Raw genomic sequence first — 26,972 nt, 5'->3', positions numbered from 1 at the left:
TCCATGGCTCCCTTGGCTTTGGTGGGGGTTGCCCTCCTTCTTGGGGCACCCCACTGCTTGGGGGAAGCCACTCCGACCCCTTCCCTGCCGCCTCCCCCAGCTAATGACAGCGATGCCAGCCCAGGCGGCTGCCAAGGTTCCTACCGCTGCCAACCAGGGGTGCTGCTGCCTGTGTGGGAACCCGACGACCCATCGCTGGGAGACAAGGCCGCACGGGCCGTGGTGTACTTTGTGGCCATGGTCTACATGTTCCTGGGTGTGTCTATCATTGCTGATCGCTTTATGGCATCCATCGAGGTCATCACATCCAAGGAGAAAGAGATCACCATCACCAAGGCAAACGGGGAGACCAGCGTGGGCACTGTGCGCATCTGGAACGAGACGGTGTCCAACCTTACACTCATGGCCCTGGGCTCGTCAGCACCTGAGATTCTGCTGTCTGTCATCGAGGTCTGTGGGCACAACTTCCAGGCGGGTGAGCTGGGTCCAGGCACCATCGTGGGCAGTGCCGCCTTCAACATGTTTGTGGTCATTGCTGTGTGTGTGTATGTCATCCCGGCTGGTGAGAGCCGTAAGATCAAGCACCTACGGGTCTTCTTCGTCACAGCCTCCTGGAGCATCTTTGCCTACGTCTGGCTTTATCTCATTCTAGCCGTGTTCTCCCCAGGCGTGGTCCAGGTGAGTAAAGACCAGCACCCCAGGGGAGCCTGGTGGCTCGGAATGTCTGCACGTGTGCGCGCGCGCGCGTGAGCGTATGTGTGTGCGCGCGCGCGCGCGCGCGCGCGCGCGTGTGTGTGTGTGTGTGCGCGCGCGCGTGCGCGTGCTGGTCACACTGCACCAGAGAGCTGAGTCAAAGAATGCAGGTACAACTAGAGAGCCCTGCGCCCACCCAGAAGGTAATTCCCAAGGTTGTGCTTGGGCTGACAGAGCCCCAGTACCATGTAAGACATGCCTCGGCTTGCCACATAGTTACCTGAGAACACTCCTTTTGCATAATTTATTCCCAATTTTACAGTAAGACATCTCTATTTGCATAATTCACACTTCACTTGCATAAGCCAGCCTCCTGGGTTCTGACAGAGCAAATCAATTTGAGTAACTTGGCGTATTTACATAATATATCCGCGGATTGGCATCTGTGGTACCCACATCTGCATAATTTATCTCTCTGTAGGGCCAGAGAGATGGGCAGTTTGCTTGGCTCATTCATTATTCAGATTCAGATTCAGTGTAGTGTAGACTCCCATCCAATTGGCAGGGACACCAGCAGAGGCCAGTGTCCACTTTGCATAATTTATTTCCACATTGAGACAAATTTGAAACTCACAGCTGCCTGGCTCACACCCCGATTCCCACAATCCTCTGTCTATCTCTCCTGTGTCCAGTGTCTTCACCAGCACCCCTGCCTGTCCTCATCTTCCTTTACAACATTTAGTTAATTTATTTCCCACAAGTCTAAGACCGCTGCCTTTATTTGCATAATTATTCATGGGTCTGGCCTAATTCATACACCCACATGCATAATTTATTTGTGGTGCCCAAGACTCACTCATTCACGCTGTGCATGATCGGTTAACTGCTGTCATTTAATAGATTCTACTCTAGAAGTACCCAGATATAAAAGTGCTCTCGAGTTAGCATCAAAGTAGAGACTGCAGGGTTTATCTGGGCATGGGGCTTATGCCTGTAATCCCAACACTAGGAAAGCTGAGGCAGGAGGATTGTTGTAAATTCAAGTTCATGGGTAGCATGGTGAGAATGTGGAGACAGAGGTGTAGCTAAAAGGTGAAGTACTTCCCTGGCGTTCATGAAGTCTTGGGTTCTATGCCCAGCACAGGAAGGAACAAGGAAGAAAAGGAAGGGAAAAAACAGAAAGGGAGGAAAAAGAGAGAAAGACACTACAGGATCAGAGCGTGAGAGAGTTCACACCCCACTCATGACTGCAACATTGAGCTTTCTAGCAGCCATGAGGAAAAGCACAGGATGAGTCGGACGGTGGTGGCGCACGCCTGTGATCCCAGCACTTGGGAGGCAGAGGCAGGTGGATTTCTGAGTTCGAGGCCAGCCTGGTCTATAGAGTGAGTTCCAGGACAGCCAAGGCTACACAGAGAAACCCTGTCTCGAAAAAACCAAATCCAAAAAACAGAAAAAAAGAAAGAAAGAAAAGGAAAAGCACAGGATGGGGCATTGGACAGTTGTCAGGTTCTCTTCAAAACAGGACAGCATCCTAGCTTAGGGTCCAAAGCAGCCTTCGTGTGAGTGTGTGAGGTGAGGGCTTTCGTGTGAGTGCACACATACGTGCAGGATAGAGGTCAGTGTCAGCGGGGTTCCTCAATCGCTCTCCAGTTATTTTGTGAGTCAGGGTCCCTCTCTGAACCTAGAGATCACTGATTGGCTAGACTGGATGGCTGCTGAGCTCAGGGGACCTCCTGTCTCCACCTCCCCAGCACAGGGGTCACAACCTCACCCAGTATATACAAACATACAAACATATGTAATACATACATACATACATACATACATAATACATACATACACACATATATATAAGAGAGAGAGCTGTGAAGCAGGATCTTAGACACTGTGGGTGAGTCGTAGGGAGGAGCAGAGGAGACATAAAAGCTGGCTGTGATATAAAGGTAGAAAGAAGATGGAGGATACCACAGCTCCATCCATGGAGAAAAGATCCACATGGACCTTTTATTTATAGTCAGGGAAGGAAATGAAGCAGTGGGAGGGGCTGGGGGCTTTTGCTGATTAATGGAGAAACTCCATTAATGAATATACATACGCATACACACAGAGACAGACAGACAGACAGACAGAGAGGAGCCTGAGTGTTCCCCCCTGCTTTTGCCCCAGCAGAACTATGAAGTCTCAGAGCCACCAGGACACACTAAAGGGTGGTGGATAGGGAGACCAGATCTTAAGAGATCCTTTTTCTAGACTGGCAAGATTTCTCAGTGGGTAGAGGTGCTTTGTAGCCAAGCCTGTTGGCCTGAGTAACTTCTGGAAGTTTGTCTCTGACCTCAGTGCCCCCTCCCACTTCACAACAGTAAATAATGTTATAAAAAAAAATGAAAAACTCCTCTTTCTCTCTCAGGCATGTTTGTGAAGAACTTGGGAGACCCCCTCATCTGAAATACTCTCCCACCTTTCCCCTTTACCTTTAATGAGAAAGATGGTATTGTGGGTATTTTTGTGAAAGCCTTCTGAGTTGCAGAGACGGCTTAGCAGTGGGGAGTGCCTGATGCTCTTGCGGAGGAAACCAGATGGGTTCACAGCACTTAAACCTGCGGCTCACGGCTTTCTGTGAGTCCAGTTCCAGGGGGTTTGACGCCCTTTCTGGCCTCTTTAGGCAACTGCACAAAGGTCCTCCCTCTCTCTCTCTCTCTCTCTCAATTAAAAAAAATTATTTTGTTTCCCGTTTTGTTTTCCGAGACAGGGTTTCTCTGTCAGCCCTGGCTGTCCTGGAACTCGCTCTGTAGACCAGGCTGGCCTCAAACTCAGAGAACCATCACCTCTGCTCCACAAGTGCTGGGGCTGAAGGCGTGCACCACCATTGCCCAGGTTTTTTGTTTGTTTGGTTTGTTTTGTTTTTCATATTGGAGACTGAAGCAGACAGTCACATACTGGGCAGGTGATGCTGAGCCATGGTCCCAGCCCTTCAGTGGGAGGTTCTGGGCAAGCATTCTACCATGAAGCCATTGGGGGGGGGGGACAAATGACTTTTATTTCTTTATTTTACATGTCCCGGGTCCTCTGGAAGAACAGCCAGTGCTCTTAACCACTGCTGTCATCCCAGCTCCATCCATTTCTTAAAATCTAAAAAAGAAAAAGAAAATTAAAAGCCAGTTTTGAGACAAGGCCTTACTGTCCAGCCCTGGCCTGTCTTGAACTTGTAGAGATCAACCTGCCTCTGTCTCCTCAGAGGAAAAAGGCATGCACCACCACACATGACTAAACTCCTCTAAAGCGTGATGTTTGTGCAGGGGGTGTATGGGTACCCAGGTAGAAGGCAGAGGATACCTTGAAAGAATCAGGTTTCCCTTCTACTATGCGGGTCCTGGGAATCAGCCTCCAGTGGCAGTCTTGGCAGTGTGTGCCTTTACCCACTGAGTTTTTGTTTTGTGTTTTTTTTTTGTTTGTTTTTTCTTTTAAGATTTATTTATTTATTTATGTGAGTTCATTGTAGCTGTCTTCAGACACAGCAGAACAGGGCATCAGATCCCATTAGGGATGGTTGTGCGACACCATGTGGGTGCTGGGAATTGAACTCAGGAAGAGCAGTCAGTGCTCTTAAGCACTGAGCCATCTCTCCAGCCGCCCCACCCCAAGTTTTCCAGGCTAGCCTAGAACATGCTCTCCTTTTGCCTCAGCCTCCCAATTGATACAATCACCAAATTGTGCTGGCTCATTTTTCACCTCTTGGGTGTTTCTCATGAGCCAGAAGCTGGTGGTGCTCCGTGCTGGGGACAGGCATGTCAGCTCCAGCTAAGAGGTGGCCCTCATTTACTGACCACGGGGCTACTGGGTTTCCTCAGAGCTACCTGACACAGTGCAGCTGCTGAGGATGAAAAATAAATGATTGCCGCAGATCTAGAACTCCCGGAAATGAACTTTCAGAGTCTTGCCTATGAGAGCCGTTTAGACTCTGAGGAAGGAGAGGCTGTTTGGAGCTGTGATCAACCAGCATGGAGAGATGGAGGGATTGTCGTGGTCAGAGAACGTGTGTTCAAGATGAAGAGGAGGAAAGAAATGGAGGGTGAGGCACAGGAAGAGATGCAGGCTCTGACCCTGACAAGCCAGGATCACAAGTGGGGACATCTGTCACTTGGCGGAGGTTAAGAATGTCTCGGTGTCTAGCACATGTGCGGCAAGGTGTGCCACTTACTGAGAGGGCAGAGGAGAAAAACTGTGAAGACTTCAAGGGGTAGAGCTGGGTTCTACAAAAAGATTTTTATTAAAAAAAAAAAAAAGACATAGAGACAAGGGAACCTAGGTAATAGGAACACGTGGAAAGGAGAAGAGAGGGAAGATTAAAAACACCAGCTAGGGGCTGGAGAGATGGCTCAGGGGGTAAGAGCACTGACTGCTCTTCCAGAGGTCCTGAGTTCAAATCCCAGCAACCACATGGTGGCTCACAACCATCTGTAATGCTATCTCTCTTCTGGTGTGTCAAGACAGCTACAGTGTACTCACATACATAAAATAAATAAACCTTTAAAAAAAAAAACACCAGCTAGGGTGGGGGGCAGAGAGAAGAGACAGAGAGGCAGAGATGAAGAGTTAGGCCAAAGCGGGCATGAGATAGGGGAAGGAAGGAGGAAGGAGGGATAAGTAACAGGGACAGGGAAGAATGCGTGAGTGGGAAAACAGAGGATGCCTGTGTGCATGCTTGCATTGGTAGTGGATGTGTGGACAAAGGAAGGAGTCATAGGTAGATGGATGTGTGAGCTGATACAGGGATAGGTAAATGATGGGTGTTTGGGTAGAGGGAGGATGGATGGGTTCGAGGATGGGTGGCTGGCTGGCTAAATGGAGGATGGATGGATGGGTAGGTGGATATATGGATGCATGCATATATTCATGGGTGCATGGATGGGATAGGATGGGTGGATGGGTGGATGGGTGGGTGGGTGAGTGGATGGAAGACAGACAATGGATGGTCTGTTAGTTAGGGTTTCTATTACTGTGATAAAACACCATGAGTAACAGCAACTTGGGGGGAGGAAAGCGTTATTTAATCTACTGTCTTAGTTACTGTTCTATTGCTATGAAGAGACACTTTGACCAAAGCAACTCGTATAAAAAGAAAGCATTTAATCGGGGGTCTTGCTTACAGTCTTAGAGGGTTAGTCCATTATCGTCATGACAGGAAGCAGACAGACATGGTGCTGCAGCAGTAGCTCAGGGATTTACATCCTGATCCAAAGGCAGGAGAGAGAGAGAGAGACAGACAGACAGAGACAGACACAGAGACAGACAGACACAGAGACAGACAGACAGAAACAGACAGAAAGAGACAGACACAGAGACAGAGAGGGAGACAGACGGACAGACAGAAACAGACAGAGACAGACACAGAGACAGACAGACAGACAGATACAGAGAGGGAGGGAAGGGGAGAGGGAGCCTGGGCCTGGCATAGGCCTTTGAAACCTCAGAACCCATCCCCAGTGAGAACCCTTCTCCAATGAGGCCACACATACTCTAACAAGGACACACCTTCTAATCTTACCTAAATAGTTCCACTAACTGGGGACCGCACATTCAAACATACGAACCTAGGGACCCCATTCTTGTTTAAACGATCACACTTAACACTTCTAAGTCACAGCCTATCATCAAAGGAAGTCAGGGGAGGAACTCGAGGCAGGTGCTGATGCAGGTGTAGAGGAGTGCTGCTTGCTGGCCTGCGTTCCCTGGCTTGCTCAGTTTGTTTTCTTATAAACCTCAGGACCACCTACCCAGAGGAAGCACCCATAATGGACTAGGTTATCTCACATCAATTACTGATTAAGAAAATGCATGAAGAGTTTGCCCATGGGCCAGTCTGGCTGGGGGTATCTTCTCAATTGAGATCTCCTCTTCCCCAAGGATGCTAGATTGTGTCAAGTTGATATAAAACCAGCTAGCACAGATGGAGTTGGTGAATAAGTGAGTGGAAGTGTGGGTGACACATGGATAGATGGATAGACAGACAGATGGACGGATGGGTGGGTGGATGGATGGATGGACAGACGGATGGATGGACGAATGGATGGGTGGGTAGGTGGATGGATGGATGGGTGGGTGGGTGAATGGATGGATGGATGGATGGATGGATGGATGGATGGATGGACAGACAGATGGATGGATGGAAGGGTGGGTGGGTGGGTGGATGGATGGATGGGTGGATGGATGGACGGATGGATGGGTGGGTAGGTGGATGGATGGATGGATGGATGGATGGGTGGATGGACAGACGGATGGACAGATGGATGGGTGGGTGGGTAGGTGGATGGATGGGTGGACGGACGGACGGACAGACGGACGGATGGACGGACGGATGGATGGGTGGACAGACGGATGGGTGGGTGGATGGATGGATGGACAGACGGATGGATGGATGGACAGATGGATGGATGGGTAGGTGGGTGAATGGATGGATGGATAGATGGATGGATGGACAGATGGACGGATGGGTGGGTAGGTGGGTGGATGGACAGACGGATGGACGGACGGACGGACAGATGGGTGGGTGGTTGGGTAGGTGGATGGATGGATGAGTGGGTAGATGGATGAGTAGGTAGATGAATAGACACACGGATGAATGGGATATGTGGATAGATACATGACTCATGGATAGATGCATAGAGGATAGATGGGATGGTTGGATAGGTGGGTAGATATGGGTGTTGGATGGATGGGTGGGCAGATAGATGGGTGGATAGGTGAGTGGACGTGGGTGGATTGATAGATGGGTTGTGTGTAGAGAAACATGAGCACAGGAGAAGCAGAAGTGAGCAGAGATGAGCAGGAGAACAGCGTGTAGAGCTCTCACACTATGCTGCCCTCAGGTGTGGGAGGCGCTGCTCACACTGGTCTTCTTCCCGGTGTGTGTGGTGTTCGCCTGGATGGCGGACAAGCGGCTGCTCTTCTACAAGTACGTGTACAAGCGCTACCGCACCGACCCTCGCAGCGGGATCATCATCGGGGCAGAGGGAGACCCGCCCAAGAGCATTGAGCTGGACGGCACATTCGTGGGCACTGAGGTCCCAGGCGAGCTGGGCGCACTGGGCACGGGGCCTGCCGAGGCGCGCGAGCTGGATGCCAGCCGGCGCGAGGTCATCCAGATTCTTAAGGACTTGAAGCAGAAACACCCGGATAAGGACCTGGAGCAGCTGGTGGGCATTGCCAAGTACTATGCACTGCTGCACCAGCAGAAGAGCCGCGCCTTCTACCGCATCCAGGCCACGCGGCTGATGACAGGTGCGGGCAACGTGCTGCGCAGACACGCTGCGGATGCTGCCCGCAGGCCGGGGGCCAGCGATGGGGCCACCGACGATGAGGACGATGGTGCCAGTCGCATCTTCTTCGAGCCCAGCCTCTACCACTGCCTGGAGAACTGCGGGTCAGTGCTGCTGTCTGTGGCTTGCCAGGGCGGTGAGGGCAACAGCACCTTCTATGTGGACTACCGCACCGAGGACGGCTCCGCAAAGGCAGGCTCCGATTATGAGTACAGGTGCGTCCCGGGACAGGTTGCTCTCAGGTTCACGTGGGTCCCAACTATGAGTAGGACCAGGATCCAGGTAGGTCCCAATCTAGGTGGCTCTTAGGCCCAGGTGGGTCCCAAGTACAGATGGTTCCTGGTTCAGGAGGCTCTCAGGCCCACATAGGTCCCAGCTACAAGTGTGTCCCAGGTCCAGGTAAGCCTTAGTGTAGGTAGCTGGGTCGTTGTCCAGATTGGGTGAGTCAAGGTTCCCGTGGGTCCCAAGCAGGTCACATGACAAGAGAGGCGTGGTGCCTTCCTTGGGCTGAGCCTCAGGACTTCCTTTAGAGACCTCCTTCCTTTCTAGATGCAGATCTGTAGCATCAGTGTATGAATGCATTTATTCATCCTTCATTCATTCATTCATTCATTCATGATCTAGTCATCATTCCTTCTTTCACTTCCCTGAGCCATGTCCCAAACTCCACTATGGAATATTTTGTTATTCAGAGGAAATGGCATTCCTGCTGCTTAAATACATTTCTAGAGTGCCATGTGGTGATGTAGCCACGCCCCACTGCTTTCCACCTTGCCCCAGTGACCTGCAGTTCTTGGAGCACAGACAGGGCTTTGTAATGTGTGTATTTTTATCGAGGTCTTGGCTACCTGGAAGAAGTGCTGGTTATATGTAATAATTTCCCTGCCTCCTAAACATACCAGACACCACTCTGGGGAAGGCAAGGCTGCTTTTCAGATTTCCCCCTTCAACATTCACAAGTTATTTGTGCCTCTTATTTCTGGACCAGGCTGGCTTCGTTTGTTTGCTTCTTTGTTTTTGTTTGTTTGCTTCTTTGTTTTTGTTTATTTGGATAGCCTTGGCTGTCCTAGAGCTTACTCTGTAGACCAGGGTGGCCTCAAACTCAGATCTGCCTGTCTCTGCCTCCCAAGTGCTGGGATTAAAGATGTGTGCTACTACTGCCTGGCATGCTATTTTGTTTTTTATTTATTTGTTTGTTTGTTTGTTTATTTATTTATTTATTTATTTATTTGGTTTTTCAAGACAGGGTTTCTCTGTGTAGCCCTGGATGTCCTGGAACTCACTCTGTAGACCAGGCTGGCCTCAAACTCAGAAATCCGCCTGCCTCTGCCTCCCAAGTGCTGGGATTACAGGCGTGCGCCACCACTGCCTGGCTATTTTATTTTATTTTAATTAATGAAATTCAGCAGAGTCAACCTGGTGAAGCTCCAGGACCTGCTTACATCTCCCAGGGTCCCCGTGGTGTCCTCTAGCATATCGTCCTTTCCCTCCTCCCACTGAACCCAAAAGCACACGCGTCACTTGAGTGCCACATCTCAATGATTTCCTTCTTTCTGGACATTTCTGAATCCTCCTGTGAGTTTTGTGTCCACATTTCCCTCCTCTTCCACTTTCACGTGTGTGTGTGTGTGTGTGTGTGTGTGTGTGTGTGTGTGGTGTGCCCAGGGGTGTATATAGGAGTGTTTGGATGTGTGAGGGTGCATGTGATGATGGAAATCACTCCTGATCTCTCTTCCATCTCACTCAGCGTTTGTAGATGTTGCTAGTCTTCCTAGCCAGCTTTCTCCAAGGATCCAGTCTCTGCCCTCTGAAGAGGGCGCCCACCCATTTGGCATTTATGTGGGCTCTCGGGAGTCAAACTCAGGTCTTCATGCTTGTGCCGCAATCGCTTTTGCCACAGAGCTGTCTCCTTAGCTTCCCGCCCCTCCCCCCACCCCCAGTGCATTTGAAGCTCGGATTCTAGAACTATCTGCAATTCAAGTTGGCCTCATATTTCTGCAAACAGGTACTTTGTGCAGGAGGCCAAGGAAGGGAAGCTGTATCCTTGGTGCTTGTTACAAGTTCCCAGTGCCTGCTCCTTTGTTGCTGGTGGGGTCCGGCTGGATTGTTTGGTAAAGATGCAGCTAAAAAAGCCAAAAACCAAAAACCAAAACCAAAACAACAGCAACAACAACAACAACAACAACAAAAAAAAACTAGCCGGGCGTGGTGGCAGAGGCAGGTGGATTTCTGAGTTCAAGGCCAGCCTGGTCTACAGAGTGAGTTCCAGGACAGCCAGGGCTACACAGAGAAACCCTGTCTCGAAAACTAAAAAAAAAAGAAAAAGAAAAAGAAAAAAAAAAAAAAGATGCAGCTACTGCCTTAAGTTGGAGTTTCAAATATCTTATTTTAGAATTCTGAGAGGTTTGTTTTTAGATCAAATCTTCGGTCATCCAGACTGCACTAGGAGTTTCTTTTGGCACAGGGTGAACTTGAACTCTCCATCTTCCCGCCTCTCTTGAGTGCTGGGATAGCGGGCATGTACCACTATACCTGTTTTATGCAGTGTTGGGGATGAAACCTCCGACATTGTGGCTGTTAGGCAGGCCCTCTTACCAACTCGGCCACAGCCCCAGCTCGTAGACCTCTAAGATTCTAACATCAAGATGTAAATATCACTAAAGAATTTGTTTTATTTTGCTTGAGGCTGTTCTGGCTATATAGCCCAGGCAAGCCTCAAATTGGTAATCCTCCTGCCTCTGCCTCCCAAGTGCTAAGATGACAGCTGTGAGCCACTGCATCCAGCTAAATTTCATTGAGTGCTTCTGTATGAATTCAGCCCCCTCCTCAAGCGAATGGGTATCTGCTGCTTTTCGCTCCCTTGCACATCTGAGGCACCGAGGTTGGAGGTCTCTAGCTGGCTCTATGGTGAGTGAGGCTCACAGCCTGCTGGCTCATGTGGCTAGGACAGTGTCTGTCAAGGCAAGGACTGCAGTAACAAGGAGCCCCCGCCCCTCTAGTTCTAGTTCTCCCTCTGCCCCTCCCACCAAGCTTGGATTTTCCTGAACAACTTTTTATATAAAACTGAGCACAGTAGTGGTGGCTTCCACTTTCCAGTCTGAGAGCCCCAGTCCAAGGAGGTGCGACACTTCTCACCTGCCGGGTTCATGGTTCACTAACAGCTGAGTTGATATGGGGTGTAGCTTACCCATTGCACACCTGTTTAGAATCCCCCCAGTGAGGGACCGGGGTGTGGCTGCACCGCCATGCTCAGTGTTTAATGAGGTTTTTGGTTTTGTTTTTCTTTCATTTTTAGGTTTTGTTTTTTAAAGGATATTCATTGTTTTTATTTTATGTGTATGAGTGTTTTCCCAACACATATGTCTGCATGACACTGTATGCTTGGCACCCACAGAAGCCATCAGAGGGCACCAGGCCCCGTAATACTGGAGTTATAAATGGTTGAGAGAGAGAGAGAAAGAGAGAGAGAGAGAGAGAGAGAGAGAGAGAACATACATACATTTCGGCCATTTGGAAGAGTAGCTGGTACCCTTAGCCACTGATCCAGTCCCTGGATTGCAATTACTTGTAATTGTATATATGCCTAGTGTGTGCATGCACAAAGGTCAGGGGACAAGCTATGGGTGGACTCAAACTCTCCTTCCGCCTCGAGAATCTCAGGAATCAAGCTCAGGTCATCCAGATTGGTGGCAATCACTTTTACCCATTGGACCATCTTACCCAGCCTTGATCTATTCAACTATCTATCTATGTATCTATGTATGTATCTATCTATCTATCTATCTACCTGTCTGTCTGTCTGTCTGTCTGTCTGTCTGCCTGCCTGCCTGCCTGTCTGTCTACCTACCTACCTACTTACCTATCTATCTATCTATCTATCTATCTATCTATCTATCTATCTATCTATCTATCTATCTAACTAACTAACTATCTATCTAACTATCTATCTATTGTAAATCAGAAGAACCACAAGGTCTACTCCAAAGTCCCTAAATCTCTGCTACTCAACCCAGCACCGCCCACGGCCCCTAGAGCCAGTTAGGATACAGAATCTAGAAGCTGAGGGGCTTTGCCTTACCCCAAACTCCCACTTCAGCAGATTCTAAGTGAACCTGAGGCCTGAGGACAGTAAGGACTGAGGGGATGGCTCAAAGGTTAAGAGCATTGGCTGCTCTTCCAAAAGACCTGGATTGGAGTCCCCACACTCATGCAGGGAGGCGCACACTGTGTGCCTCCAGCTATGGGGGAATCTTCTGGTCTCGGCAGGCACTGCACACACATATGCACATAATAGGGACGGCCCCCTCTGGTTCTCGTCTGCAGCGAGGGCACGCTGGTGTTCAAGCCCGGGGAGACGCAGAAGGAGCTGCGCATCGGCATCATCGACGACGACATCTTCGAGGAGGACGAGCACTTCTTCGTGAGGCTGCTGAATCTGCGCGTGGGCGATGCTCAGGGCATGTTTGAGCCCGACGGCGGTGGGCGGCCCAAGGGGCGGCTGGTGGCCCCGCTGCTGGCCACTGTCACCATCCTGGACGACGACCACGCGGGCATCTTCTCCTTCCAGGACCGCCTGCTCCATGTGAGCGAGTGCATGGGCACCGTGGATGTGCGCGTGGTTCGCAGCTCGGGCGCGCGTGGCACCGTACGCCTCCCCTACCGCACAGTGGACGGCACGGCCCGTGGCGGTGGTGTGCACTATGAGGACGCTTGTGGAGAGTTGGAGTTCGGCGATGACGAGACCATGTAAGCACGGGTGGGAGAGAGACGGAGCCTGAGAACAGCCCTAGCTGAGAGTGGGGTGGGGTGGGGTCAGGGTAACGCTGACCTGAAGAACAGCCCTAAACCTGGCGGTGGTGGCTCGGCCATCAATCCCAGCTCTCAGGAGGCAGACGCAGGCGGATCTCTGTGAGCCTGGTCTACAAAGCGAGTTCCAGGTCAGCCAGGGCTACAAAGAGAAACCCTGCCCCCCCCCCCCAACAAACAAACAAAGAATAACCCTAGCAGGCGATGGGGTGGGGCCAGGGTGAGAGGGGCTGCTAGGGAAGAGTCAAGGCTGGGAGTGGGCGGAGCCTGGAGAATGGCTGGAGATGGGCAGGGCCTAGATGAGTGGGAGTCTGAGAAATGGCCTTGGCTGAAGGAAGGGACAGAGCTGAGGTGGGCTGGATCTGACAAATCGCCCTGGTGGAATGAAAAGATGGGGATGTGACTGGGTGTGTCACCAGAACAGACAGGCCCTGTGAAATGGACTTATCTAGGAGGTTGTGGGGAGTTGTAGAGACGGGGTGGGGCCTTGGGAGTTCCCGGGGCAAGGTGACTAGGCTGAGAGGGGAGGGGGAGCCGGGAAAGAGAACCCGGCTGGGCCAAGCAGGGCATGGCGTCCAGGCTCGGGTCTGAAGAGAGGCTAGGATCTGGACAGTGGGAGGAGCCGCGCAGAGACAAAGTTTGACGGGCCCAAAGGGCGCGGCTTGAGAAAGGGTTATGGACAATGTATGGAGGGAGGAGACAGGCTTGACGACACTGGGTCGGGCTTTAGGATGGAGAAGGACTTGAATGGGGACCAAGCTGAAAAATGGAATTTGACTGGGAAGAAGGGGGAGGGGTCTGAGAATGGGCGGGGCCTGGGTGAACTTTGGTTGGAAGAGTCCGTTGGGATGTGGAAGCAAGGAAGACGGGAGTCTCCGGTGGAGGAGGGGCTTTAGGAGGGGCGTCGGTAGGTGGCTGTGGCCGAGCCAACCTGGAGAAAAGTTGCTTGGCTGAGTAGAAGTCGTGGTCGAGAGGTGGGTGGGGCCTTACGTGTGGGAGAACTTGTGAGATACTGGAGGAACTGGACATGGGAGACATGGGGCATGCATTGCTGAAGACTAGGAGGTGCCTAGACTCACACACAGGCCCTGCAGACGGACAGGGCATTGCAAACCCTGAGCCCTGGGCTCGAGTCCCTGGAGAGCCACAACTCACCTCCCCCGCGCCTGGCTGCCGGGCGGGCGGGCGAGCCGAGCGCAGCCAGCGCCGCTCCCCCGCTCCCGCCGCCCCCGCAGCGGCTGGCTCCCTCCTCCGGCCGCCCACGCGCTCCCTCCAGCCCTGGGGCTTCTGCCTTGCCGTCAGCCGGCCGGTGATGGCTTTCCTTCCCTGCATCTCTGACCTTCCAGGCCAGGCCTCTCTGGAATCTTGGCTCGGTCCTCGGTCTTTGTTTCTGCCTCAGGTTATGCTTTCTTTAGTCAGAAGCCCTGGGCCGCTCTCCATATTCCTCTCTTTGGGACGAGCAGGTGGAGAGGTGGTCGTTGCTTGGAGTGGAGCCCTGTCAGCATCCCTAGCCGAACTCTAGAGACAGAGGGTATAGCAGAGCTGTCTTTTTATGTTCCGGTCCTTCTGATAGTCTAACCCGCTTCCTTCTTGCTGCTGCAATTCTGTGGGCCTTTCCCCCGCCCCCCGTGCGGCTTCCCCAGCCTGGGACACCCTCTGTCCTCCCCCATCTCCCGCCTCCTCCCAAGCTTCCAGCTGTGGCTTCAGGAGACAAGGGAACAGGAGGCTAATTAGCGTTTAGGGAAACACATCCTTCCTCTGACGGGCAGGCGCTAATTAGAGGAGCTTTGAGGCAAGCGGGCTGGAGTGGAGGCCTGGGAGGATCAACACAGAGACTGGAGGAATCAGAGACTTGATGGAGATAGCCAAGGACAGAGCAGAGAGAAGGAAGCAAAGGACAAAAGGGGGAGCAGAAATTAGGAAGAGTCAGACCCAGAGAACTGGGGTCATCTAGGAAAAGGGAAAAGGAGAAGGTAGAGAGACTGGAGTCTTAGGGGGGTGACGGGTAGAATAGAATTTTCAGAAACTTGGGAGGAAAGCAATTTTCTAAGATCCCGGGTCAGTCCTCCCCTTGTCTAGCGCGATTCTCTCGCTGTCCTGTCAGTTGGAATTCTCCTGGCTGCCTGTCAGAACGCGGATTGGCATACCTGTCAGCAAGCGTTAGCTGCTGTCTTAGCGGTCTGTGGGCTGTCTAAGAGAGTGCACGACAAAGTGTATGCCACTATGTCAGTGTGTCACTGTGTCTGTTCGTGAAGCTGAGGAGCCCGCTGTGTCTTGGGAGACGCCTCCTCCTCCGGACCCCCAGTCCCAGATGGGATGTTTCAGCACCGCGGACAGCGCCCCGCCCACTCCAGAGCTCCATCAGCACAGTAGTTTGAAACTCTATTGGACTCCTGTAATGTCAGCAGAGGAGACTGGAGACCGGAGGGTTGCCATGAGACGAAGGCCAGCCTTGGCTACAGTGTGAAAACTTACTTAACAGACAGAGCTGGGGATGGAGCCCTGGTGGTAGAGTATTGAGCATGCCCGAAGCCCTGGAGTCCATTCCCAGTGCCGTGACATCAGTGGGACGTGGTAGCCCACATCTTTAATTCCAGCATTTGCGAGGTGAAGATGAGAGGATCAGGTGTTCAAGTTCATCCTCGTCTACAAATCAAGTTTAAGTTTTCATTTATTTAGCGGTGTTTGCTCGGTGTGTGTGTGTGTGTGTGTGTGTGTACGTGTGTACCACACAGCCCACATGTAGAGACAAGAGTCCCTTTTCTCTTTCAGCCTTTTACACGAGTCCCATGGATCAAATCTAGGTCAGCAAGCTTTCAAAGCAAGTGCCTTTACTCACTGAACCATATTGCCAGGCCTTCATATAGAGCTTGAGGCCAACCTGGGCTACATGAGACCCTGTTTTCAAGTAAATAATTTTAACCCCAAAGTGTGGAGGTGGGGTGTCTGTCCCTACATGACCATGTTTCTGTGTGCTGTAAGCTCACCTGATGAGACACGTCGATTGAATTATTGCCTGATTAGAAGTCTCTGCCTGGCTGTGTTAACTTTATCCTAGGTGGGAGCCCTGAGAGGGAAAGACAAAGAGGAAAGAACACAGATGAAGAAAGGCAGAGAGAGGAAAGAGACAAAGGCAGGGAGATGATGGTGGTCGGAGAGGCTGACACGCAAAGAGAGAGATGTGAGGGGGAGGTGTACACAGACAACCCGCGGTATAAAGGGAGGAATCTAACCCTGGAGTGGCGGCACAGGCCCCACACCCCAGCTTTTAGAAGCAGAGGCAGGGGTTGTGAATTTCAAGGCAGTATGGGCTACCTAGTGAGTTCCACACCAGCCTGGGCTAAATAGTAACACAAGGTCTCACAGAAACAAAAAGTAATTAAATAACAAAAGAGCTAAGTCCATGGAGGAACGTTAAAAGGGTCTCTCAGGGTGACAGTGTCTGTCTCGGGCTGTGCTGGGGGTGTCTCTCAAACGAACAGGCATCTGTTCCCTGAGATCATGCGCTGCAGGGGGGTGGCTGTGCATGTGGGCGGGTGACTGGTGGAGCTTCCTCTATTGGTGACTGCGTGGGTGGGGTGTTTGTGTGGCTGGGATCTGGGGCCAGGCCTTATGGGGCTGGCTACATACACTGTTCCTCTAGCCAAGAGTTGCTGGCACCCAATCTGTGAACATTCCTTGGTGTGGGCCTTGGAGATTGCAAGGAGGGGCAGGAGGTGTGTGGGTTCAGTGCCTTAAGGGGACAGGTAACATTGGACTAGTCCCTGCCTCACCCTGGTTACCATGGGAACAGAGGTGCTGGAAAAAAACTGGGCATATTAGGCTGATCTTCCAAATGTGGTCAGGATGGAGGGTGGGAAGCTGCAGGTATTTTGTGCTGATAGACTTAGGTGTTTCCTTCCTTCCTTCCTTCCTTCCTTCCTTCCTTCCTTCCTTCCTTCCTTCCTTCTATCTGTAACTCAGGCTGAACTTGATCTTATGGTAATCCCTTGTCCCTGTCTCTCAAGTAGTTGGGATTTTAAACCCAGTGGGTTTTTTTTTTTTATGTGTACATGTGTGTGTGTGAACATGTATGTGTGTTCATATGTGTGGAGGGCAGAGAGCAATCTCATGTCATCCCCGGAGACACTGTCCACTTCTTTTGAGACAGATCCCATTGGTCTTGAGCTCACCAATCAGACTAGGCTGCTTGGCCTGTATCCACCCCTCAGATATGACACCCTGCCAAGATGGGGATCGAACTTGGGTCCTCACGCTTTCATGCCAAGCTCTTTATTAACTGAGCCGTCATCCCAGCTCCTTCCAGGACCCAGCGTCATTTACACACGTTGAGTCTTTGGGGTTAGGGTTGTTTCCAGAAAATGGGGACAAAATCATGACTCTAAAGGAATGGCTGTGTAAAGTCCACTAGTGGCCAATGACGTCATCCTAAGGTGGCTGCGTTGGAGGGACTTAGGCTTTCTTTTTGCATTGTGCCCCCCCCCAACCCTAGGAAAACTCTTCAGGTCAAGATAGTGGACGACGAAGAGTATGAAAAGAAGGACAACTTCTTCATTGAGCTGGGCCAGCCCCAGTGGCTTAAGCGGGGCATCTCAGGTGAGGGGCGATGAGGTGGCTATGGGAAGAAGCAGGGGGTCCAGGGTTGGGGGCCCCGGGGGGCTCGTGAGTCTGAGCTTTGAGGAGAAGCGACTCTCTCATTGTGTCCCTGTCTCTGTCTCTCCCCAGCTCTGCTGCTCAACCAAGGTGAGTGAAGGGAACTCTGGGCATGGAGGGGAGGAACCCCTGGAGCCACAGGTTCGGGTTTGGGGCAGGCTGGAGGTGAGAGGTGGGTTTGGAATGATTGGAGCCAGCCGGGACTGGGAGCCATCCAGGGAATGAGATGCATTCAAGATGGCAAGTAGAACCAAAGATGGGGGAAACTGAGCTGTAGAATCAGATCTGAGCTTGTGGCGTGGATGAATCAGGTTTGGCAATGGTGAGAATGGTCATAGGGTAGGTTTGGGGTAAGAGAGCCATCTTCCTGCTGGGTCAAGACAAGAACTGAAATAGAGGCTGTAGTCCAGGATTAAGATGGGGTTAAATTAGAACTGGAGTCACTGTTTATGCTAAAACTGAGGTGGAACAGATGGTTCAGCTGTTAAAAGCACTGGATGCTCTTCCAGAAGACTCCAGTTCAGTTCCAACACGAACCCTGAGTTGCTTACAGCCACATGTAACTCCATGTATCTAACATACCCTTCTGGCCTCCTCAGACATCTGTACATACACGCACGCGCGCGCACACACGCATGCACACGCACACGTGTGCACACACACACACACACACACACACACTAAAATTTTAAAATGGAAGTTGGAACTTGAAGATTTTGAGTTAGAAGTGGGGTGAGGAAGACTGAGGACCTCTCAGTCGATGGACTGCCTGCCCAGTATGTGGAGAACCCTTGATCCCACCCCAGCACTGTAGTGATACAGGCCTGTAATCTCTGCACTTGGGGTATGAAAGCAATACATTCAGAAGCTCAAGGCCATCCTCAGATGCATAGAGAGTGTGAGACTAGCCCGGGCTATCAGAAAAAGAAGACAGACGTGGTAGCCCATGCCTTTAATCCCAGCACTTGGGAGGGAGGCAGAAGCAGAGGCAGAGGCAGATAGATCTCTGTGAGTTGGAAGCCAGCCTGGACTAAATAGTTTGAAGTCAGTCAGAGATATATAGAGGGCTCTGTCTCAAAACAGCCACTGCACCAAGGAGGGGGCAAAGGAAATGATGGCACGTTGGCTGTCAGATTTTCAGGGCCAGTAGCTTGGCTATAGTGACAGTTTAGAAGCAAGATCTGCCCTGTAGTATCCAGTCGGGACTGGCCTGAGACTAAGATGCATCGAGAACTCCTGTAAGCTGCCTTAACAAAAAGGCCTAACAATGCCTCTCTGTTACAAAATGTAGCAAGTGGTTGCTACAGAACTTTATTTGTTGCTTAGTCAAAGTTTGTGAGTCTTCATTTGATGCAGGTGGTTTTCTTTTCTTGCGTGGCCTTTCCATACTGTGCCTTCACCTGCTATTGAGCTATTTGATATTATCTCTACTGCCTGTGGGCAACTGGGCAATCAAATTCCCAGAACCACGAGAGGGAGATCCTGGAGGATTAACACTCCATCACTTCTTCACACACACACACACCCAGCCTCCATTCTGTTGGCTTTAATTCAGTTACATGATGGTACCCAGCTGCAAGGAATGCTGGGAGATGTAGTCCAACTATTTGCTCCGAGATTTGGGTGAACTGGTAGCTGTCTCTGCCACATGGCCAAGTTTTGCTACTAGTGATATCGAGGAGTGGAAGTGGAAGTGATGCCTAGGACCGGGTGCAGGGTGCATGACATTAGAACGGCATTGGGGACTATATGAGGTAGGTATCCTTCGATGTACAAAACATGAAGCAGACAAGCTAATAATGCATTGCCTGAGGTCATGAACCCAGCGTGTGCTCTAGAAGTCCGTGGGCTGAGGGGGCAGGCGGTCAGAAGGAGCTGGATGAGTTCACCCATGCCCCAGACAGAAGCCAGAGTATTACTGACCCCTGTTGGGCATTCCTCCTGGGCATCTAACCTCCATCCCTCATGCTGTAGGAGATGGAGACAGGAAGTTGACTGCAGAGGAGGAGGAGGCGCAGAGGATAGCAGAGATGGGCAAGCCAGTTCTTGGGGAGAACTGTCGCCTCGAGGTCATCATCGAGGAGTCCTATGACTTTAAGGTGACTTTCCTGGGCCTCCCCCTTTCCTGAAGCCTGCCCTGAGCTATGTCGGGAAAGCAAGGCAAATCTCACAGTTGGGGACCACAGTGGGGTCCCTGGGTAGTCTCCGGACCAGCTTCAGCACTGTGGAACGCACACGATGACCTTCCTGGACTCCTTGAATGGGGGTCTGATTTCCACACCCCCGGAGATGCTTGTGGGAAGTAATCGCTCCCTTCACCCTCTCTTTCCCAGAACACGGTGGATAAACTCATAAAGAAAACGAACCTGGCCTTGGTGATTGGGACCCATTCGTGGAGGGAGCAGTTTTTAGAGGCGGTTACGGTGAGCGCAGGTACGTTAAGGGGGCAGGGTGAGAGAGCGAAGGGAGGTGATGGAGAGACCGCCATACAAAGGTACACGGAGTGGGGTCGGCGAAGAAGACAGATGGGGAGTGGCTGACGGGCAGAGACCGAGCATCGCACCCTCTGCGGAGAGCCAGAAAGGGAGAGGCAGGTGGAAACAGAAAGCGAGAGTTGCCACTGTGCAGTGGTCGGAGCTGCTGGGAGACTGGCTGGAAGGCCCCGCGCCACCTTCCACCCAAGGTAGGTGGGGGACCAGCCCCGACTTTACCCTAGGAGCAGCAAGAAGTTAGAGGGTAGATAGGTGAAATGGCAGCGGGTTTACACGCCCCCCCCCCGTCCCCAGAAAGCCTGGGGCTCCCCGGTTGCCATGGACACAGTCACCAGGGAGCCTGACTCTTTCCCACCTGCTGTCGTCCTCACCTTAGTTCTCTCGCGGATCTACGGCGCCCTCGTGTGGCCGAAAGTACAATGGCAGCTGAATCCACAGATTCTATCTTGGACTTTTACACGGGCCCATTTGTGACACAGATAGGTAAACTGAGGCTCAGATAGAGAAAAGGAGTGCCCAAAATTTCTCAAACAGTTTATAATGAGCTCTGCAGCTACAATTCAGGAACCACCCCACCCCATACATAGTATCAAGTTTCCTTCTGGCAGGCCTCAACTGGAGAGACTAATATGCAAGGAATTATGGTTAAAGAAAATGTTGGGCAGAGATGGATCAGCAGGTAAAGGTGATTGCTGCCAAGCCTGATCATCTGAGTTTGATTCCTGGGACTCATGCGGTAGGAGAGAACTGAATCCCGCAAAATTTCCTTTGATCTACTCTCTCTCTCTCTCTCTCTCTCTCTCTCTCTCACACACACACACACACACACACACACATACTCTCTCTCTCTCTCACTCACTCTCTCTCTCTCTCTCTCTCTCTCTCTCTCTCACACACACACACACACCAAATAAATAAATGTAAAAAAGTAAAAAGAAACTGTTGAATGCAGTTCAAAACTAGGACTGTGGAGATGTGAGGTCAGCTTAGAGATACCAGTGTGGTTGGCACAGCCCTCTGAAGCCACAATTTTTAATGTGTCTGAGGGACACTGTGAGAGACAGATGAAGAAATGGCTGAGACAGCACTGGCCCTGGCCCTGGCCCTGGCCCTGTAGAGTTACAGCACAGTGGAAACGACAGACATCACAAAACAGTGACAACCCCGGGGACGACAGACATAGGAGAAGCAACCCAAAGAACCCACATGAAGCTGCCAACCAAGTCTGGAAGTAAGGGAAGGCTTCTAGGAAAGGGGCACCATGCCAAGGCCTAGACTGGGGACGCTTGTGGGCAGCAAAGAGGGGGGAGCAAGCGTGGCTGTCCTGGGCAAAGGGAGCACTGAGGGCAGAAGTCTGGGTGTTTGGGGGGAGCACTGAGGACAGAAGTCTGGGTGTTTGGGGGGGAGCACCAAGGACAGAAGTCTGGGTGTTTGGGGGGAGCACCAAGGACAGAAGTCTGGGTGTTTGGAGGGAGCACTGAGGACAGAAGTCTGGGTGTTTGGAGGGAGCACCGAGGACAGAAGTCTGGGTGTTTGGAGGGAGCACTGAGGACAGAAGTCTGGGTGTTTGGAGGGAGCACCAAGGACAGAAGTCTGGGTGTTTGGAGGGAGCACTGAGGACAGAAGTGTGGGTGTTTGGAGGGAGCACCGAGGACAGAAATCTGGGTGTTTGAAGATGGCGATAAACTTGGGTATGAGGGAGGGGTTGGCCGTGAGGCCAGAGAGCAGCGAGTCTGGATGCTAGGGCAGTGGTGAGCTACAGTGAAATCTGGAGTAGAGCAAGGAAATACCTCAGTGAGGCAGTCTGTGCCTGTCTGCACTGGCCTCAGCTGTCTCAGTACAGTTCAGGGATGGTGAGTCGGTCTATCTATCTATCTATCATCTATTATCTATCAATCAATCAATCAAGACAAGGTCTTGTTATGTAGTTCTGGTTAGCTTGGAACTCTCCGTGTAGCCTGGGATAGCCCCAAACTCACAGATGTCCTCCTGCCTCTTCCCCCCAAGTTCTGAGACTAAACGCATGCCCAGGATGCCTGGATCTGGCCCCTCTTTTGCCTTCTCATTCATAGCTTTTGTCCTTGTCGTTGCAGAATAGCCCTTGTACTTGCAAGTGTCCCCAGTGCTAACAGGAGCAAAATAGAAATCAAGGGAGCCAGAGAGGATGGGGTGTGTCTGCTGGGTTTTCTATTTTTGTTTCCGATTCCCATTTTACTTGTGGTTGAAGCTAAAAGTTTGATCTTGCAGAACTAAGAAACCACAAAACACACTTGGATAAGTAGGACGTGAAGGTTTTCTGTCTTTGGCAAGCCCGTGGTTAAGTAAGTTAGAGAAGAGAGAACAAGTCAGGCATTGTGCTTGAAGGCCTTCAGTGGGGCGGGTCACGCCTTCCTCCACCTCGGCAAGGCTTCTCCTGTTTCTTGTTTGTTTTTTTGTTTGTTTGTTTATTGTCTTTTTTTGGATTTTTTTTTTTTTTTTTTTTTTTTTGGAGACAGGGTTTCTCTGTATAGCCCTGGCTGTCCTGGAACTCATTCTGTAGACCAGACTGGCCTCGAACTAAGAAATCCACCTGCCTCTGCCTCCCAGAGTGCTGGGATTACAGGCGTGCGCCACCACGCCCAGCGGTTCTCCTGTTTCTTAGAGAGAAAACTTGGGGATTTATAATCACAAATCCTGGCAAGTGGCATCCGGATTCGGCAGCTGGCTATGCCTCGCCTTCCTGCTGCCTGCTGCCTGCTGCCTGCTGGCCGCTGGCCGCCTCCCTTTCCGGCACCCAATCGCTGGCACCCAGGAGCCTGCTCTGTTTCACACGCATCAGCTCCTGCTTATCAGCTCAGGATGAGGGTTCCAGATACTTCTAGGCTTTCAAATCACACAAATGTCTGGGTGCTACAAGCCAGTCTGGTCTCAGTGAAGGACAGGATGGGACTCTACAAAGCTCAGAAGACAAACACGTGCAGGGCGCCTGTACCGAGGGGGCTAGAATATTTCAGAATCCACACACACTCCCCTTTTGTCTTATTGCCAGAGAAGGAGAGAGTGACCCACAGTTGCAAGGGATTGTGGGAAAGTATGTATTTTAGCATTGCTAGAAGCAGGGGGATTCTGGGACAGTGCATATTTTTATCTGAGGACGTGGCTGTTGCTAACCTCAAGGGATTCTGGGAGCTTAGCTAATTTTAGCTGGCTGCTTGCTCCTGGAGACTCTGGGAAAGCCAGTTGTGTTAAGCTGACTGTGTAATCTTGGTGAGCCTTTGGTCGATGATGCCGGGATAGAACTCAGACCCTTTCACATACTAGGCGGGCAGGCTACCTCCGAGCCAGCGTCCCAGGCCGCTGCAGTGATTATTTCTAGCTGTACAGATGGCTGTTGGTGGTTGTGAGGACTTTTGAGGAAATGACTATTTTTAGCTCAGACGTGGTCATCTCTAGCAGCCAGGGTTTGTGAGACACTGGGGGCTTTTAGAAAGGGATTTATGGCCTCCTCCAGCTTTGAGGGATTCTGGAAAAGTAAGTGGATTTATGTGTGCACAACACTCTTTTGGCTGTAAGGGATGCTGGGGAAGTAAGTATATTTGCCTGGGCCCAAAACTCTTTTAACTGCAAGGAATTCTGGAAAGTGTGTTTACCTGGTTCCAACACTCCTTTAGCTGCAAGGAATTCTGGGAAAGTAAGTATATTTACTTTTCTCCAACATTATCAGCTGCAAGGGATTCTGGGAAACTGAATTTACTTAAGCTCAGTATTCTCTCTCTTTTTTAAAAGATTTATTTATTTACTTTATCTATATGAATACACTGTTGCTGTCTTCAGACACAACAGAAGAAGGCATCAGATCCCATTCCAGATAGTTGTGAGCTACATGTGGTTGCTGGGATTTGAACTCAGGACCTCTGGAAGAGCAGTCAGTGCTCTTAACTGCCGAGCCATCTCTCCAGCCCCAATCAATATTTATTCTCTTAGCTGCAAATCTGAGAAGGCAAATAAGCTTCCCTCAGCCCAATACTCTCAGCTGCTAGGAATTCTGGAAAATTACATTTACCTGGGCCCAACACTCGCTTAGCTGCAAGAGATGCGAGAAAATAAATTTATTCATCTCAGACCAACATTCTCTTAGCTGCAAGGCATGCTGGGAAAGCAGGTCATGTGGAACTGTCTGGAAGCCTCACACAATGCTGCTGTGTAAGCAAGGAAGCCTGAGGCATGGTGTGTGCCCCAGCAGGGTCATGTGCCCACAGGGGACGAGGAGGAGGATGAGGATGGGTCTCGTGAGGAGCGGCTGCCGTCCTGCTTTGACTACGTGATGCACTTCCTGACGGTGTTCTGGAAAGTTCTATTCGCCTGCGTTCCGCCCACGGAGTACTGCCATGGCTGGGCCTGCTTTGGTGTCTGCATCCTGGTCATCGGCCTGCTCACCGCCCTCATCGGAGACCTGGCCTCACACTTTGGGTGCACCGTGGGCCTCAAAGACTCAGTCAACGCCGTGGTCTTCGTGGCCCTGGGCACCTCCATCCCTGGTAACGCCCCGTGAAGCGGCTTTGTAGAAAAACATGTCAGGGCCAGTGAGGGTACAGTGTGCTGGCCAACCCCACCCCAGAGCGATCAGGGAAGGGGTCCAGGGGACTAACGTGGCAGGAGATGGTAAAAAGCAGTCTCCGACGCCATAGGAAGAAGAGAAAGCCCCCACAGGGGTTGGGAATGGGTTTTCAGTGTTTATGGAAGACCTTACAAAACCCACTGCGTGTGGGGAGCCCCAGAGAGACAGGCCCCGCCCCGGCGATTTCACAGCCCCATGTGGTAGGTGGGGGCACCCTCTCAGAGGTGCGCGTATGTACGTAGATCAGAGAGCAGGTTCGGGGCGTTCTTATTCCACCGTGTGAGTTTTAGGGATCAGACTGACGTCACCATACGCTGTGGCAAGGGCTTTACCTGCCGAGCCGTCCTGCCAGCTCAACGCCCAGCCTTTTACATGCGCACTGGAATCCAAACTCGGATCCTTACGCTATATCCACGCCAGGGAGCCATCCTGCCTTTTGCTTTGTTTGTTTTGTTGTAGTGGGTCTCAGGTCGTCCAGGCTGGTCTAGAACTCACTATGTAGAAGAGCATGGCCTCAAACACCTGATCATCAAACTTACCTCCACTTCCCCTGTTTGGATGTAGGCCTGTACTCTTTCTTTTCATTTCTTTTCTTTTCTTTTCTTTTCTTTTCTTTTCTTTTCTTTTCTTTTCTTTCTTTCTTTCTTTCTTTCTTTCTTTCTTTCTTTCTTTCTTTCTTTCTTTCTTTCTTTCTTTCTTTCTTTTTGAGATAGGGTCTCAATTTGTAGTCTTGGCTGCCCTGGAATGAACCATGTAGCCCAGGCTGCCCCCAAAGTCATGATGATCCTCTTTCTTCAGCCTCCCAAGTGCTGGGAGTGCAGGTATGCCCCATCCTGGCTAAATCAACTCAGATGAGAGTAGAGGCTAGACTGTGTAAGGCGAACATGCCCCAGAAATAGGCCAGTGTCTTGTGTCCTTTAGGGAGGCTGAGGCCATGATCGTCTGAACCCCAGCAAACCTCTTGGGAAGGATAGCACATTTGGGACAAAATGGGGAGACTCAGTCCCTTCATCAATAGGGAGAGCGCTCGTGAGGACACACAGATCTTCCCAGTGGAGGTGTGGTGGCAAGAGGACAGGGCGGCGCCGGCGCAGCCCCTCCAAAATTAAAAAGTAACCCCTATAGAAGAGCACAATGCCAGCTTCACAGGAAGCAAGCCTTATTTATGTCTTTGAGAGTAGGCAGTGGAGCCTACTGGTTGCACAGAAGTCCCAAAGAAGTGTTCCACAGACAGTGGAGCTTACTGCATGAAGACCGAGCCCAATGGAAGTAGGCAATGGTCTGGGGGCGTCACGCAGCCTCTCTTACCCCCGTGTCTTGTCCTTGTAGACACGTTCGCCAGCAAGGTGGCCGCGCTGCAGGACCAGTGCGCCGACGCGTCCATTGGCAACGTGACTGGCTCCAACGCGGTGAACGTGTTCCTGGGCCTGGGTGTGGCCTGGTCTGTGGCAGCGGTGTACTGGGCGGTGCAGGGTCGCCCCTTCGAGGTGCGTACTGGCACGCTGGCCTTCTCGGTCACACTGTTCACCGTCTTCGCCTTCGTGGGCATCGCAGTGTTGTTGTACCGGCGCCGGCCACACATCGGCGGCGAGCTGGGCGGCCCGCGGGGACCCAAGCTGGCCACCACCGCTCTCTTCCTGGGCCTCTGGTTCCTCTACATTCTCTTTGCCAGCCTGGAGGCTTATTGCCACATCCGGGGCTTCTAGGGTCCTAGCCACCGCCCTGAGGGTGGGGACTTGGTGGCATTAGCTCTTGGACCCACCCGTCTCCCTACCCAGACTCAGCCTGGGCACTCCCTAGGCTCCTCCTCATCAGCCTTCTTCCTGGGACCAGCCTCCCTTTCCCCCTGGAATCCCATCCTTTGCCCCCCCTTCTCAGCTCCACCCTCTTCAGCCTATCCTTTGTGAGTTACACCCGACCCCCCTGGCCAGACACCCACCCACCAGACACTAACTACTCCTCTGTCTCCCTGGACACCTAGCCCGATTCTGTCTTCTCCTGACCCCTCCCTGAAGCCACGAACCTCCACCTGTGTCCGCAGGTCTTAGAACATCTCCCTAGGTACCTCAGAGGGAGGCTGTGTCATCCCAGGACGCCACCCATCACCGCCCTTACCCCCTAACCCTCAGGGAACTCCCTTGCAGTCCCCAGGGGAAGGAATAAGGACTGTGCGGAGGCGGGGGGTGGGGTGGGGGGTGGGAGGAGGAAAGGCACCCACCTTCCCTGATTTATCCACTCAGAGGCTTGGAGAGGGAGGAGGGGCATTCGGAGTTTCTGTCCCCCAGGCTCAGCTGGAGGAGGCACATCTTGAACCCACCACTTCTGACATTCCAGCGCCCTACTCGCCCTCCACTACCTCTGAGAGCCTAGCCACGCCTTGGAGGGAGGGGCCTGTGCGTGTATATAGTGTGT

General features: G+C 51.7%; 1 protein-coding gene across 1 annotated transcript; it reads left to right on the top strand.

The window, feature by feature from the left end:
* Positions 1-3: 3 nt before the first annotated feature.
* On the top strand, positions 4-26,698 carry Slc8a2 (solute carrier family 8 member A2). The gene is made up of 9 exons (XM_052181052.1): positions 4-678; positions 7,563-8,227; positions 12,336-12,758; positions 17,311-17,414; positions 17,544-17,561; positions 19,446-19,570; positions 19,805-19,904; positions 24,202-24,480; positions 25,890-26,698. The coding sequence occupies exons 1-9, from the start codon at positions 4-6 to the stop codon at positions 26,264-26,266; spliced, it is 2,766 nt and encodes a 921-aa protein (XP_052037012.1). The 3' UTR covers positions 26,267-26,698.
* Positions 26,699-26,972: the final 274 nt, after the last annotated feature.

The sequence above is a fragment of the Apodemus sylvaticus genome, chromosome 1, assembly GCF_947179515.1.
Source record: "Apodemus sylvaticus chromosome 1, mApoSyl1.1, whole genome shotgun sequence".
Lineage (NCBI taxonomy): Eukaryota > Metazoa > Chordata > Mammalia > Rodentia > Muridae > Apodemus > Apodemus sylvaticus.
This window is presented reverse-complemented; position numbering and strand designations above follow the sequence as displayed.